The following is a 17,565-nucleotide window of genomic DNA, read 5'->3' as shown; positions in this document are numbered from 1 at the left end:
CCTCACCACGAGGCAGCTCCGCCACCCCGCCGACCGCTGGAGCGTCCTCAGCTCCCGAGAGCGCCGCGTACAGCCCAGCGAGCGCCGCCCCCTTCCCCGAAAGCCCCTCCGCAGAGGCCCGTGCACGTGCGTGACGGATACCGCCCCGTCTGGTCTCTTGGCCAATGAAAAAGAGCTTCGTAATTCGCCACGGCCCGGTCGCGAGTCACGTGACCGCGTATCCCCGCCCTCTCACCCTGCTGCCTCTGGGTTCTGGGAAGATGGCGAAGGTTTCAGAGCTTTACGATGTCACTTGGGAAGGTAACTTCGGGTGGGGCGGGTGCGGGAAGACCAAAAGCCCTGGGAAACGGTTCAGGAATACCCGCTGCCCTCAGAGAGCTGAATTCTCTAGTTTCTTTTCGGCACCGGAGTTCTCGCTGGACAGGTCAAGCTCAGGTGGAGGCTGAGACTGACCCCCTCCTTGGCCCGGCCACGAACTCTGCCGCTTCTCCACCGTGTCTGCTCTTTGATAGACTGACCGACCTACCTCCGCGCTAATTAAACTGCCCAGGGCAGCTTCCGTTTATGAGGCTAGAGGGACCTGGGGCTGGGGCTGTCACAGTCTTCCTGTTTTTGCTGGGAGGCGTAGAGGAGGCGGGATAGGTGGTTGCCGAAGCTGCTTTGGAGCCAAGAAATACAGGGTCTGTAAGGCCTTATGCTAAGTACTGTGTAAAGGTTACAGCACTGGGCAGAAAAGCTCAGAAAAGCAGTGCAGAAGAGTCGTGAACAAATCTGCTTCTCTTACATGTCACTTTACCTTTCGTTCTCTCATCAAAACCAGGTTTCCAATTTCTCCGTTTTTTGACTTTTCTCTGTCCCGCTCCTTCTCAAAACACATTTACACGTACAACACAACTTCCTAATTTTTGTTTTTTAGAAATAGGGTATCCCTCTGTCGCCCAGGTTGGCGTGCGGTGGCAGGATCGTAGCTCACTGAAGCCTTGAACTCCTGGGCTCAAGCGATCCACCTGCCTCAGCCTCCTGAGTAGCAGGGATTACTACTACACCTGGCTGGTTAAAAGAAATTTTTTTTTTGGTAGATACAGGTCTGGGTATGTTGCCCAGGCTGGTGTCGAACTCCAGGCTTCAAGCGACCCTCCCACCTTGGCCTCCTAAAGTGCTGTGACCGTGCCAGGCCCAGAACTTCCTTCTTACTCCCTACTAGTAATTCCTTTTCCGAGGCGTAAAATAGCTGGTTAACTTTGGGGCATGCGCTCATGTGTGATATGTGGACTTACCGTATCCTTGGTTGATGTAGAGTGGAGTGTGTTCTTTAAATCTGGAAGCAGCCAAACCTTGATCGAATTCTGTAAGAGTTTTTTTTTTCCCTTCTCAAAAACTTAAGTGGGAGGCATGCTTAAGAGAAGAAACTTGGGTTTCTTTGAGGCATGGAATTTGTGTAATTAAAATTCATATTCCCAGAATTTAGCTAGCGTATTGCAGTAGACTTTAATAGCTTATGTGTTCAATGAATGCCTTTGTGTGATGTTTAAATAATGACTTGATAACATGGGGACTGAAAGTTATATTTACTATTTGATGGTGAATAAATTTCTCAAGTATTATAGAGTTGCATACATGTAAGGGGAAAAGCAAAATTCCTTTATACTTGAACTGAGTTCAATGATCTGTTGGCTTTTTGGTCTTTAGCACACTGTGAACTTCAGTATTTCTACCTGTATTGGGGGAATCCATTACACTAAAGTGTTAAGTGCTTAGTGCAAGATCTTGCATATCAAGTTAAGTAACACACAGCCCCTACTTGCAAGGAGTTCACAGTCTAATGGAGAAAATAATCCTATAAATGTAATAGATTTAAAAGGCTTGTGTTAGGGTGTGTTCCTTAAGCTGGATAGCAGTTGTGTGGCTGTTAATGTTTTTTAAAAAGTTTTAAATATTTTATAATTTTTAGGAAGTGCTATTATGAAGGTATGTTCAATATAGCTTTTCTAGATGATAGTATCATCTTGAAGGACAACAAGTAGGTGTGTAACTACTAGCAGACAGGATGATTTAAGTAACTTGGACCTTACCCTATGGGTATTCTAAAGAGGAGTGATATGATTAGATTTGGAATAATAAATAATAACTACTTCACAAGTTTGTTGAGGAACAAAAGAGAAAACATGTTAAAAGTGCTTTGTAAACTAAGTATTGTTTATATAAAAGGATGTGTTATTTTTAGTTAACACTAATATGATTATGTCCCTCCCCTGTATGTTTTGGCTTTTGCCCATGTCTTCAGCTTTATCTTGAGCCATTCTCACCCTCACTTTATGAGCTGGCTGTGCTGGCCTTGTTGAATTCCTTAAATTGCTCTACTTCTTGTCTTAGGGCTGGACACATGCTATTCCTTTTACTAGGAGTGTTCTTCCCTCCTTCCATTGCACTTCCTGCCATTAAATTTTAGCATTTCTCAGAACTCCCCTCAAAGGTCATGTACTGCAGAGAGCCTTCCTGGACCACTCTACCTCCCTCCTCCCCCCACCTTCCCCATCCTTCTACCAAAATTTAAAAAGAGAAATAGGAAAAAAGGAAAAACCCAAACAAAATAAAACAAGCAACAAAACAAAAACTGGTCTTTCAATTATTAAATACTATTGAAACACTTGCCCAGTGGTGTTAAGTTTTAATTTGTCTTTCCTAGAATGGAAGAGACCAGACTTATTTTGTTCAGCGTCACATCACTGGAACCTGGTAATTATTTGTTGACTAAATGAATTGCCAGTGGGCTTAATAATAAACACTAATAAATTGTCAAAAGATTATAACTATGAATCATTTTTCTAGTGTTAGAATCGTTTCTTTTAGTGTCTCTGATGAAATTAGGCAACTCAACTAATAGGATACAGTTTGCTCATTAGTAAAATGAAGGTTTAGACCTTTCCATAATTAAAATTCTATTTTAAGGGATTTTTAAGAAAATAGTATTCTAGATTTTTATTTCAGACTTATGATAACAGATTTTTAGGATATAGGAGATGAGAGGATTCTCAGGGATAGTGTTTCGTTTAGATTTTTTTCAGGGTGGGAGGACTGCTAGAGCTGTGTCCTTAGGAATTCCACCAAATAGTACCATGACTTAGTTAAAAGAGTACGGTAATTCTTGTGCTAGGAAAATTTATCACCTGTTTATAAAAGACCTATACAAATCTCTATTAGGCTCTATAGAAAAAGTAGAATATGTGGTTTATTTATTTGCCCAGTTGAAAGTTATTGGTGCTTATTACATATGGGAATTACTATTTAGGAGTTTGAAGGTGGGAAAGAGAATTTAGAGTTGTAGGGAGAGTATAGTCAAGTTTCTTGAGAATATGCTATTTGGGCAGGACATGGATAGGATGTTTTGCATAATGCCTGGCATATAGTAGGCACTAAGTGAGTATTTGTTGAAAAAAATTTATGAGAAATATTTGAGAGAGTTTTAGTTATGTTCACTGCCCCAACTTCCTTTTTATGCAGTCCTTTAAGCAACCACAATTTGGTTTCCATGCCCTACCACTCCTCTAAGGTCTCTAGGGAGTCCTAATGCCAACTCTATCATAAGTGTTTTGTGTATCTGTACTACCTTTGCTATTGTAGATCACTCTTTCTATGAAATATTTTTTCTTGGATTTCTTAATAACATTCTTTGAGGTTCTCTTTTTACTTTTCATACCTTTCCTTTGCTGAATCCTCTACATCCATTTGCTCCTTATATTTTTGGTGTCTTTAGTGGTTCTTTCCGTAGCCCTCTTTATGAGTAGACTTTTGATTGGTGCAGGCATAAGTTATGTGATCTGTGAACTCCATGAAATAATGTGCAAAATTGATTGTATTTGTAAACGTGTATATTTCTTGGAAAAGATAGTTCAAAGATCTCTTCAGCTTTGAAGAGATCTAAAAAAGGTTAAATGTCTTCTGTGGGCAGTCTCATCCACACCCAGCTTTGACTATCAACTTATATGCTAAATAACAAGTAAGTAAAACATATATTTGAGTACTTTGTACTTGTACTGTTCTAGTTCCTGAGGATACAATTCTGAACAAGACAGGCAAGGTCCCAGATTTCATGGAACATACCCTGAGATTTCACTTCTAGACTGAAGATCTGTATTTGCAATGATCTTCAGGTCATATGTACTGGATGTTCCACAATTAATAAAACTCAAAACTGAACTAACTCATTATCTGCCTTCTGCCTCCAACGCCAACAATGTCAACCACTTTTTTCTGCATTTTCCCTAGAAAAGTAGATGGCACCATGTATCTGCCCCCATTCGTAAGACAATTCCTGCTCATCCTATAAGATGTAGGTCTTTGAAACTTTGAAGTCTAGAAAGTACAGATATGTATGGGAAATAGATAATAATCAGGTTTCAATTAAGTATATATTTTGGAAAGATCATTTTTGAATGGTAAGAGCTAGAAAAGTAGGTTGGTGCCTTGAATGCTAGACTAAGGAGCTTGTCCTTTATTTTGTATATAGTTGAGATCCACTCTAATTTTAAAAAAAAGATTCAGTGACTCCTTTCATTAAACTTAAAATTTATGAGTGTACATGTTGATATAGGAGAGGGCTTTTTTTGATAGGAATCCCCTGATTGAAATGTCTTGTCGTATTAAATAAACCATTTTCAGTTTTGCTTTCTTTAACAGGACCCCACTTCATGTTAAAAGACCCTGCTATAGCAGCTTTGGTGCATAAGTCTTTTAAATTTTTATTGTTTTCCTCAGAATATTTTTAATTAAGTCCCCATAATTAATATGACAGTTTTTCAGAGCTAATTATTTAGTACTTTTATGGAGTCCTTTTAAAACATCCAGCTTTGTTTCGTAGAAATAAATCTATCTTTTAGCCTTCAAGTTTTCCTTGGCTTATATTATTTAATTATACTGTATAATTACATTAAGTTGAACTGGCATGAACTGGTTTGGATCTAAACAGTTGAATTTTTGAATTGTAATAACTGATGGAAACAATTAACCAAGAGCTAGCTGATGAGGCTTATTAGCCAAGAGCTTCTAAAGTGTTGTGGGCATAATTAGTGTATTTTGCATAAAGAAATTCTTTGAGTTGATTCTAACTGGAGGATGATTAAGAGAATTTTTATTGTACCTTAGTATTCTCATTCATATTTAAATTACTTTTTTACATTCTTTACACACACAGGTCGTCTTCTCAGTCCTTCCATTGACCAGAATAGTGGTGAGAGAAAACAAGCTTTCCGTAAATGCTTGTTTGGTCAATGAGTGAATGCTATGATATGAAGTTTGTTTTTCGTGTTTGATCCAGTAGATCTATAGTAATGGTAATAATGATGAAAATAGTCTACTAAACATTTTGTATACATTATCTCACTTTATCTTCACATGTATCCTATGAAGTAGACTTTCCTTATTTCCATTTTATAGGTGAGGAAGGAAACTAGAGAGGTGAAGTGGCTTTTCAGTATCCCATAGCTAGTAAAAAGGAGTGTTGAGATTTGAGGTGCACTTATGCTGCTGTCCTTGGCTCAGTTATTAGCGCGTCAAGTTCCTCCACCTAGGCTGCCATTCTGTTATTCTTGGAACATGCTGAGATAGTTTGTCTCAAGAAGTTAGAGATTTGTGTTTATGGCTGACTCCTTTTCATTCTTCCCTCAGCTTAAAAAGTACCTTCTTAGAGAAGTCTTCACTGACCCACCCTTTGCAAAGGGTCCTCTGTCCTCCCAATCTCTTGACTTTATCCTATGGTCCTTTAATTTTTTTCATAGGAATTATCACTATCTGAAATTATGTGGTTTGTCTTTTTTTTACTCTACTGGAATGTGAACTTTATGAGTACAGGGACTTTATCTTCTTTCTTTCTTTATCCTCAGCACCCAGATCAGGCCTGGCATGTAGAAAGCATCCAGTAAGTACTAGTTGAATGAGGAATAACTCTAAAGACCGTGGTTCCAATCATTGTACTATACTGCCCAAAAGGTAGTAGGAATCACTGGGTATTTTAAGAATTTAAATTGTCTAATGAAATAAACCTTTTAAAAAATATCTGGTAGTGATTTGCAGATTGAGTTTGAGTAGAGAATCCAGTTTGGATGCTATCCTGGCAATTTTAGCATGGGGTGATGAGAGCCTGAGCTTGGATAATAGCAGTGGAAATAGAGTGGAAGGTGTAAATCTTAGTAATATTTCCAAAGAGTTCATAGAAATTAGATACCAAAGGAGGGGTCAAAAATAATAGTCAAAATTGGAATCTCAGGTAGCATTAACAGAAGTTGGAACTAACAGAAATGTGGCACTGGCACGGGAAACCACGTTTTTAGGAAAAGACAGTGACTTTGGTTTTCTGATGTTGTGACTTTGAGGGAATGGACTATCAAAAGTGAAAACATGTTTTCTTCAAGAGATAATTTTATTTTTACTAGTTAATTTTTAGATGAATATATTTAAGGCATTTCTGAAAATATTAATGTGTGGCAAATAATTTTCCATGGTATTTATGATAGCATGCAGAGTGTGGCAGGGTCAGCTATGTAAGTATAGTTGAAGGTGTTCATAGGTAAAATTCTGCTTATTTTGCAAAAGTTATATTTTCATACATAAACAATATTCCTTGTTTTTTGTACAGCTATTACATTTTAGTATAATGTTTGTAACTGTATTTTAGATTGTTCTTCTTAGAAGTTATGCTTTAAAAAATTATATCCTCTTTTGTACAAGTGTTCTTTCAATCCACAATAAGAAATACCTTTTATAAATTAACTCATGCTCAATTAAGTATATTTATACATGAATGTTTGAGAGTGTGTATAAACAGAAACCAAAGTTTAATTTCGAAGATACTCTTAGTATGAGCAGTGCATTCTGTTCTGTTCATTTTTTCCTCCCAAATGCTGGAAGAAATCCACTAAGCTGATTGCACACCCAACTAATACACAGTCTGTAATACATAGTTTGAAAAACACTTCTGGTGTTCTGTGTGCATTAAAATAAAATAACCCTTTCTTTTTTCAAATCAAGTGGCCTTTTCTTGCAGAATAGCTTCTTTCAACATCCACAACCAATCTGACTAGAGAAGTATGTGGGACTCTGAATAATTTAAAATTCATTATCCCACAGGTATTGACCTTTTAAAGAAGTATGCTGGTTCATGTAAATGGTATTTCAGGATATATAATAAAGTGAAGTGGAGAAAATATAGGATTGGAGGAAGGAGTTTTGGACTAAAGGAGTCAGAGAAAGTAGCAGGCATGTTTTTCCATCTTTCAGAAGCCGACTCAATATAGTGATACCTAGTCCTCATGGAAAAAATAAATGGAGTAATCATAGCCATTCTCTTAACCATTGACCTTTAGCTCATCCCAGGGGCTTTCACAGTAGTTAATAAAATGTACGAACAAGCAGTAAGCAGCTTACTTAAGCAGTCGATAATAAAATGACGTTGGCTTTGAGGAGCATGCCTTTTGTGGGGTGAGTTAGGGTAAAATGAAAAGTGTTAAGCCACCTTTGAGGAAAGAATGAGGAAAGAGCCGTATTTCTTTCTAGAGGCTGAAAGTTATGTTATTTTTCTTAAAAATAAAAGTAATTAAAATTTTTGTAGCACTTTACATTTTATGAAGTGCTTTACATAAATCATCTAATATTAGAAGTCCTAAATTCAGGGGCCAAGCAGATGAAGAAAATGTGTGATGTTGGGTGGAAGACAGTAGTGCTGCCTATAAAGAACCGGTGAGTGCATGTCCTACTTAACAGTAATCAACATCAGCTTAAAAACAAGCAAAAAGACCCAAACTATTGTACCATACAAGCAACATCTGAAGGGTCCAGATTTTGCTTTATATAATTTTCATAAGAGACCTATAAGACAAGTTTGTGATATAGTTAGCACTCTATATTCATGGGTTCCACATCCAAAGGTACAACCAATTGTGGATGGAAAATATTTAAATATATGTATATATAAAATAATACAACAATAAAAATGGAAATAAACAGTATAGTGTAACAACTTTTGCATAGCAATAACAGTGTATTAGGTAATATAGTGATGATTTATTTAAAGTATGAGAAGGATGTGTGTAAGTTATATGCAGATACTATACCATTTTGTATAAGAGACTTGAGCATCCTTGGACTTTGCTATCCAAAGGGGTCCTGGAACCAATCCTCTGCTGATACCGAAGGACAACTATAATTTATAGTTGAGGTTAGAAATGTTAAGTGGACATGTCCAAGATCACCATGCTGACTAGTGTGGCAGAGTTGGTATTTAAACCTTGGTCTTTTAACTTGAGATCCTATGCCCTTCTTGCCATGTTATGCTCTAAGTCAGGGTTGGCATTTTTTTTTTCCTGTAAAGGACCAGATAGTAAATATTTTGGCTTTTTGTGCCATATGGTTTGTCTTAAGTATTCCTCTGCCTTTGTAGTACAAAAATAGCTGTAGATATTACCTAAACATATAGAGGTGGGTGTGTTCTGATAAAACTTCACTTACAAAACAAGTAGCTACAGAATTTGGTCCTGGGGCTGTAGTTTATTGACCTCTGCTTTAAATCTGCTCTGAATGCAATGCGAAGAGCAAAGCCAGAGATAGTGGGATTAGAAAAAGGTAAATGGCATTTGCTTTTATAGGGTGTACTACTGGGGAGAAGCTTCAAAACCTCTTGGTTCAGAGAACAAAAGAGAATTCACAGTGCTCCGGAAAGGAAATAGAGGGTAAAGTATTAATAATAGCTAAAATTTTTTGAGTACATGTTGTGCCAGGTACTGTTCTAAACACATATATTGACTCATAATGCATACCACAACAATGATATTGGTATTATTATTTTCGTCTCCATTTTTTAGATAAAAACGTTAAAGGGCAAAGTGATTAACTCAGTCGATACCACACTACCAGAAACTGGCAGAGCTTCAATTTGACCTTAAGTGGTTTCAATTTGGCATCTCCATTCTTAACTACTGTATGCTATAAGGGTAGAAGAGAAAACTGAAGAAAGAAAATAAAAATATTAAGCATGGAAATTTTGAAACAGTGGAAAAATCTTTGGGGAATGAAAAGAGTTTTGAGGAAATATTGAAGTGTGGATAATACTTGAAAATACCTTTGGAGGTATAAGAATATATAGATAATATTTTTACTTTTATTTTATACCTTAAAAATATCTTGAAGTACAAATTATACTCAATTTGATTTTCTTTTAAAATTTGAAGCATGGATAAATAGGGGAATATTTGGGTGAAAGAGCTATTTACTTCCCCTATAAGTGCTTTCCTTTTCTGATTTTCCCTCCTCTGGGCGGGAATCCTTCATGTTTTTATTTGGGGTCCCTGGGAGTAGTCTTTGACAGAGAAATGTGTTTTTCATCCTTTTTTGAGTAACAGTCAATGAAGAATTAACCTTTGATCCATCGTGCAATGGATGGATTTGCATTCCTTTTCCCTCTCCTCCTAACTCGGGCAATTTCCCAATCCCCAAGGACATTAGATACTTCATCCCTCCACCATTGCCTGTGCTCCTTTGCCCTAAACTTTTTCTAATACCCTTTCATCCTTAGGGCTTAATTCCTATATTACAAATGCCTTCTTTAACACTCTCTTCTGCCAGGTAGAATTAATCTTTCTCTTTGCTGTTTTAGTGTTTTGAACATATTGTTAGCATAGATTTTATCACATTATTTTGCAGTTGTTTATAATTTTTCTGTTAGTTCATGAGCTCAGAAAAATGATTCTTTTTCATTTTTATATTTTTAGCATATGTTATTGCAATAGTGTATTGATATGTTTTTGAATGATTGAGTGAAAGTCATAGGGATATATCAATAGATAAAAGGAGAATGTTTTCAAAATCAGATTTTCCAATAATATACCTTGACTATAAATAAGTAAGAGGAGACTGATGGAAAACCCAAGACTGGTGATGAAGGACGTATTTGACAAAAAAGGAAATGCGAACCAGTTTCTCCCTTTTGATTTGTATCTTTAGTTTATGGGCAGGATTCTACTGCTTTTTAAAGGATATATCTGAAAAGTCCCATTCCAAAACAAGTTAAGAATTTATGTAATAGATTAAATGGTAATTCTTGATAATTTGAACTATAACAATTTGTCTGGACTACCATTTCCTGATTTGGGTGTTAGGATATAGGCAGGTGGTACAGTATCGTAGAACAGATCTGTAAAAACTCTTAACGATTTCATATTCCCAAGGCCCTTCTTCCACTTAATAATATGCCAGATTGAAAGAGAATGTGGACTTCAGATAGGGTAAGTGTGCTATGGTATAGGGGATGTGGTTTGAATGAGTCTGAGAACCACAGCTGAGTCTTTAAAGATAATATATATATTCTTTGTAAAAATTTATTTGCTGAACTATGGATAAAAATTGGGATTACATAAAACCACCAGGGTTTACGCAGTCAACCCAACAGCTTTATAGACCTACATTTTCTTAATCCTGTTTAGCCAACCTCAGTTTTAAGAGAGTATTATTTTAGTCAGATATTTATGATTGGATTTGAATAAAATAGTACTTTTTTTTTCTGTTTGCTGTCTAAGTGAATAGAATTTTTTTTTCCAGCATTGGTCTTATATCACTAATTAAATGAGTAACAGTGTTACTACATTCTTTTATGATTATTTATGATTAAAACTTTATGCAAGCTATAAAATTTGGTGAGTTAATTAATGGGATAAAGGTTGGAGTGGTTTGGGGTTTTTTGTGTTTTTAAGCTGCCATTGTCTGGAAGCATTTGTATGTACTGATGTTTTTGCAGTGCAACTTTGTTTCTTGGGATTTTCATGTCAAGAACAATGTGTTTTTAGCATGTCAGATGAAATATATTCCCATGCTGGTTTTTATTGACATTCAGAATTCAAAATATTACACAGTAATGATTTTATGATAGATTTGAGATCATTTCTGGCAAATATAAGCTCTGTATTGTAAAACTGTTTGGTTATTAAACTTCTGTGTCAGATGTTAAGGAAAATAGATTGCTACTTAACCTATTAATAAATATTTTTGAACCTCCCAATGTTTTATTTGGTAAAAGACAAAGATTTTCTTCTATCTATATTTTAAAGGATTTTCCTCCTCCTTTCTTTCTTTTTTTAAATATCTTTTTATTGTAAAATAAAATGGAAAGAGAAAACCACACAAAACAAATTTACAACTAATTATTTATTACAAAGTGAACACACTTCTGAAACCATCACCCAGGTCCAGAAATAGGACTTTGCCATGCCTCCCAAAAGTTCCCTCTAGATACCCCACTTCAATTATAACTACCTCTCTTTTTCCATCAGTAAACATTATTCCGACTTTTCTAGTAATCACCTCTTTGCATTTTAAAGTAGATTATCCAAATCTGTTCCCTAGACACCAGCTATACTTTAGTCCGCAGTTTTCAAAATGTTTGAGACTTCTTTTAGATTCCCATTCCATTCCTTTCTGTTTCTCCAAATTTATCTGTTGAAGAACTTGGGCTATTTGACCTGTAGAGTTTGCCACTGTCGGGATTGTCCCGATTACATTTTCATAATGCAATTCAGTATGTTGCTCTGTCCTCTGTATTTCTTGAAAATTGGCAGCTGGATTCAGAGAGTGTATCAGTCTTCATTTAATCTTTCTGTCAGGATTATAGGAGGCACATAGTATCTGGCTGTCTCTTTTATAGCAGCTTTGTTAGCAGCTATTGATGCTTACTGCCTGTTTTAATCTGTTGAGTTTGCAAAATTGTAAAATTCTAATTTTACCTATTCTTTTTCGTCTGTTAGTTGGACTCCTAATATAAAGAGTCCACTATTATTTGGTTACATGTTGGTACATGTGGGAAAAACAGGATACATATTTTTTGCCCATTTTCAAAATTGGTTCCTTCATGTCCTCTGAAGGTGACTATTTTATTTTTATATATATATGTCATTATGAACTCATAGATTTAAATATATTTGATGGGTTTTCAGTGATTGCAGTAATACCATTATTCAAATTAAAATTGTCACTTCTTTGACCAGTAGAAGCTCTTCAGGTTGGTTCCTGAGTCTTTTTGATCTGACTCTCTCAGTCGTGTTTGCTGTTGGGTATAACAAGATGTTCCAACATCAGCATACATTTCTTGCCACTTACCTGAACTCAGCTGTTTCTCTAAGAAGTCCACATTTCTTTTAGTGAGAAACGGTATTTCAAGATCACAATCTTGGTGCTATGCATGCACAGTATTAGTGGATTTGCCATAGCTAGGAAATGTGTGTGTATTTAAAGACAAAATACTTGAAGAGTTCATATTGATACTTCAAATTCAAAATTACGGAAGATTTATTCGAATTCCTTTTCTTTTTTATCTGTATCTCCTTTCTTCCATATGACTCCTCGTTCTTAAGGACACAGGATGATAGCACTAGACTAAAACAAGTTATACTGTATGTAGAAATGATGTTTTTGGTCAATGATGGACTGCATATATGACAGTTATAATGATACTTTATCTTTTCTGTACCTTTTCTGTGTTTAGATTTGTATGGATATGCAAATACCATTGCGTTATAATTGCCTACAGTATTGAGTATATTAACATACTGTACAAGTTTGTAGCCTGAAGTAATAGGGTGTAACATACAGCCTAGGTGAGTAGTAGGCTGTACCATCTAGGTTTGTGTAGGTACACACTGTGATGTCCACACAGTGACAAAATCACCTAATGGAGCATTTGTCAGAACATATCCCCGTTGTTAATTGACACGTGACTATATAATTTTATGCATTTTTGGGGGGAAAATAATCCTTAGCTTTTATTAAACTCTGAAAGTAGTCTGTGGTCCGTCAGAATTTAACACCCATAGTTACTTAAAGAGATAGAAGATCTTTATAGCAGACCCATACCATTCATTACTTTTAAAGATAGTTGTAATATCGCTTGTAATGCTGTTTCGGTCTTCTAAAGCAGTGGTACCCAACCTTTTTGGCACCAGGGACTGGTTTCATGGAAGACAATTTTTCCACAGATGAGGGTGGGGTGCGTGGGGGAGGCAGAGCTCAGGCGGTGATGCGAGTGATGGGGAATGGCTGGAAATACAGATGAAGGTTCCCCTTGCTCACTGACCACTCACTTCCTGCAGTGCAGCCCATTTCCTAACAGCCACTGGACCAGTACCAGGCCATGACCTTGGGGTTGGGGACCGCAGTAAAGGATTTATTGCTCCTGTTCTGTTGATTTTCTACCTTATTAACTTTGAGATATCATAGACTTCTACATTAATGTGAGTTTATTTTCTTTACCTAAAAAGTTGATTTTGTCGTGTCAATTTTTTGACATCTATCAGTTATTTGTGTGTGTATATATACATAAAGAACATGCTTATTTTATTATTTTTTTCAGAAATGCGAGATAAAATGAGAAAATGGAGAGAAGAAAACTCACGAAATAGTGAGCAAATTGTGGAAGTTGGAGAAGAATTAATTAATGAATATGCTTCTAAGCTTGGAGATGATAGTAAGTTGTTAGTTAATTTATTACATTGAGGCTCAGCACATGTCTCACTTATGGTTCTTTGGTTTTTCAAAAACTGTCTTTTCAGTTATTTTTTTTTACTGATTGTATGAATCTTCTCTGTGGCTTTTTATCCCAACAAGTTTAACGATACTTTATTTTGAGGATTTCTAATTACTTGGTAGTTATAAAATAAATAGGCATTTTTGTTTTAAAGCTCATAGGGCTGGCAAATATCTGGCCAAAATATATTTCATAAAGAATCTTTTAGAACAGTAAAGATATTAAATATTAGGTTATTTAGTATGGAATGTCTAATTTCCTCAAGTAGACAGTCAATATCTCTGACATTTCACTTTGACACTTCTTGTTTGTTTGTTTTTTTTTTTTTTAATTGTGAAGGTACATCCTCATTCTTTAAAACACATATTTTGGCTTGTGATTATCTTTCAATTTTTTTTAGAGCAATTTTTGTGAAACCATGGATAAGTCAAAAATTCATGTTATTTTTGAATATGAGTTCCATCATGGAATTAGTGCAGTGCAGGCAGCTCAAAATATCAACAAAGTGTTTGGGAAGGATGTGGCTAATGAACAGACAGTACCTTGATGGTTTGAGGAGTTCCATTCTGCTGATTTTAATCTTGAAAATGAGCCATGGGGGCGACCTGAGACCAAGGTGGATAATGATGAACTGAAAGCCGTATGGAAGTGAATCCATCTCAACCTATGCGTGAATTAGCAGCAAGGTTTGACATTACTATTCCAACAATACCAGACTACTTGAAACAAATCATCAAGGTAAAGAACCTGGATAGATGGGTACCACATGAATTGAATGAGCATCAGAAGAGAAGTTGTCTCGGAACTTGCCTTTCTTTGCTGTCGCAACATAAAGGTGAACCATTTCTACACTGTATTGTTATGTGTGATGAAAAATGGATCTTTTTGATAATTGCAAGTGTTTGGCACAATGGTTGGATAAAGATGAAATGCTGAAAGACAGTGCAAAATATCTTGCTGACTACCACTGACTATCACTTCTTCCAGGCTTTGGAGCACTTCTTTCAAGGAAAAGTATTCAATTCTCAACAAGGTGTGAAAATGCCTTTCGTGATTTCCTTGCCACTGGCTCTCTAGGCTTCTTCGCTGCTGGCATAAGCAAGCTACTGTAAAGGTGGCAAAACTGTGTCTATGATTTAGACACATACTTTGATTAATTGTACTGCCTGTTGTTTGAGATAGTGTAAAATCAGACATTTCATATTTAAAGACCTAATAATTGGAGATTTTTACCTTATAAGAGATTAAAATATTTTACATTACTGAAAGCATGTAAGAATGATTCCTTTTCTTAATTCCAGAAATATAATAAACTCAATTTTCAGTTATAAGTAATATTCTCTGAAATGTCAGAAACTAGAAGAATTTCTTAATCTAATTTCTGTTTGGGAGATTTTTATATTAAATTCAGTTTTTTCTCCCTTTTTGTGTGTTTAGTTTGGATCATATATGAACAGGTGATGATTGCAGCTCTAGACTATGGTCGGGATGACTTGGCATTGGTAGGTATTTAAAGTAATTATATTTCATCTTATATTTAATTTGCTTTGTGAATTATATACAAAGTTAAGACTTAGTGTATGCCCTATATTGATTACTTTCCAAAGCTGGCTTTGAATGTTATTCTTAGTAGCGAGTAGTACTAACTAGATACTTTTGGGATATAATATCTTCTTAAATCTTTTTGATAACCTTGAGAAGTATTATTTAGTATCCCACTTTTATTGAGGAGACTAAATTAGTTGAAGTTTTTCTACTTAATAGGTGATTTATGCTATATTACAGAGTTTAAAATAAAAAAGATAAGAGTTTAAAACAATTTTATTTTGGGGATTATTGAATGACTTTCATAGTATATTGTGTTAAGTACCGTTATATGTTAAAATTATTAGAAAATCCTGACATGTAAGGAACATGACTTAAAATACTAATACTACTTTTGAAATAAAATTACAATGATAGCTATAGTTTTGGACTCCCATGTGCAGGGCACTTGCTAATTTCTTTACATCCTGCTTTTGTTTAGTCTTCACAATTATTTCTTGATTTGATTTGTGTTTGATGTTATCATCATATTATTTAATAAATCAGGAGGCAGAGGCTTCTGTTCTGTTGTTCCTATCCTGAATTCTTAAGTGCTACTCTATGCTGCCTGCTCATTTAAACCAAAAGAAAACACAAAAACAAAAAATAGAAATCCCAGGAGAACATTCACGTCTGAATTGGTATTGTTCTTTTCAAGGTAATCACCTTGGGTTGGCTATACACGTAATTCCAGTATAGGTAGTAGGGGTAAAAACATTCACAAAACCTTTGTTGGGTTACCTTCAGAACCTATGAGACATAGTCTTTTAAATATCCACAGAGGTGGCTTTATATCTTGAGAGAAATTCTGATTTTTCTTTTTGAAGTTGCCAAATGCCATTTGATAAAGTAGGCAGTCAAATTAGATAATATTAATAGATAAAGCAGTAGATCAAATTAGACAATAACTTTTTTTTTGTAGCAGTGTTTTTTTTAATGGTTCAGATTTTTTATACAGTTAGCTTGATTGAACAAGTAATGATTGGCCAACTAATATGATTTTGTATGATGTCAAAGAAGTAAATGAACATACCTTTACTTTTGACTAACGTGAATATTTTTCGTAGTGTGGCAAATTTTCAGCCATAGACTTTGAAGCTATGTTTTCAGATATTAAAATTTATTTTATTAATAATTAATAGTTTCATCACTAATTAAAGGCATCTTTTTGGTTACTAATGCTTTAGAGTGCTTGAATGGATCATTTGCATAATCTTTGACATTTCTAGCACTTCCAAGACTCTTATAATCCCTCATATGTTACTGAGAATATAGATACTCAATAAATAACTGCTTATTTAGTCGAGCTGATGTGCAAATTATGGATACCTGTCCAAAGAAATTGGTACTCCATAGATTTGGTGCCTGTATTTTCTGACTCTGAGTCAGGATATGTGTATTAAAAGAATGACTGATTAATATATAATTTTAACAGGGCAATTTTATTTACAAGGGACTTGAGATGAATACCAAAAATCACGGTAGAATGCTTATATTCTAATTAGGAAGAAAAAGCCAGGAAGCTGATTTTGGCATTTAAGTAGGGGCCAGACACATTATGGAGACAGTTTTAAGGAGAAATAACATGATAACAGTATTTGAAGAGTTATTAGTGGATCTCACAATCTGTGCGTTTTCCTGGTTAAGAGCATGGTCAGTTTCTAAGAACTGATTGTTGCCTTCATTGTAATTTCATATTTCTTCTTTTACCCTATTATTCATTACTGATTAATTTCACTTCATGTTATTAGATCACGCTAATGAAATTATTCAAAAAGATACATTGAAGACTTTATAGGTCATTCTTTATAGTCCATTTAGTGTATATAATATAATTACCACTTTTCAAATCTTTTTTACCAATTATTTTTTCAGTTTTGTCTTCAAGAGTTAAGAAGACAGTTTCCTGGCAGTCACAGAGTCAAACGATTAACGGGCATGAGATTTGAAGCCATGGAAAGGTAAACAAATCTTGTGAACAGTGTGATGCAATTTAAAAATGACAAACATGAAGCCTGTTAATCTTGGTGGTGTTAATCATTTTTGATTCTAAGCATTCTAGCATGTGAACTAATATCCCATGGCTTTAATTTGTATTTCTTGATGACTAATGAGGTTGAAAACCTTTTCATGGCTTTTTGAATATTTAAATAACTTCTTTTTTAAGTATCTTTTTTATCCTTGCCCATTTTTAAAATAGGGTTGTTTTACCTTTTTTTGATGTTGATTTGTAGTTCTTTATATATTCCGGGTAAAAGAGCTTTGTCTGATACATGTGCTGTGAATATTTTCCCCTATTCTCTGCCTTGGGTATTTATTTTTTAAATGGTACCTTTGGAAACATAGAAGTTTTTAATTTTGATGAAGTTCAGTTTATCAATTTTTCTTTTATGGTTATTGATTTTTGTATGAGACTTCTTTTC

The 17,565-nt window shown here is 35.2% G+C and overlaps 1 protein-coding gene across 1 annotated transcript in view; it reads left to right on the top strand.

Moving 5' to 3' along the window:
- The first annotated feature begins 250 nt into the window (after positions 1-250).
- Positions 251-17,565, top strand: part of EMC2 (ER membrane protein complex subunit 2) — a 49,599-nt gene continuing 32,284 nt past the window's right edge. Inside the window, exons 1-4 of the mRNA XM_069466093.1 lie at positions 251-300; positions 13,385-13,498; positions 14,996-15,060; positions 17,018-17,103. Coding sequence (XP_069322194.1) covers positions 261-300; positions 13,385-13,498; positions 14,996-15,060; positions 17,018-17,103 — 305 coding nt within the window. The 5' untranslated portion in view covers positions 251-260. The remainder of the gene's footprint in view (positions 301-13,384; positions 13,499-14,995; positions 15,061-17,017; positions 17,104-17,565) is intronic.

This window comes from Eulemur rufifrons, chromosome 3 (genome assembly GCF_041146395.1).
Source record: "Eulemur rufifrons isolate Redbay chromosome 3, OSU_ERuf_1, whole genome shotgun sequence".
NCBI lineage: Eukaryota > Metazoa > Chordata > Mammalia > Primates > Lemuridae > Eulemur > Eulemur rufifrons.
The sequence above is the reverse complement of the archived record's forward strand: the minus strand, read 5'-3'. Positions and strand labels throughout refer to the sequence as shown.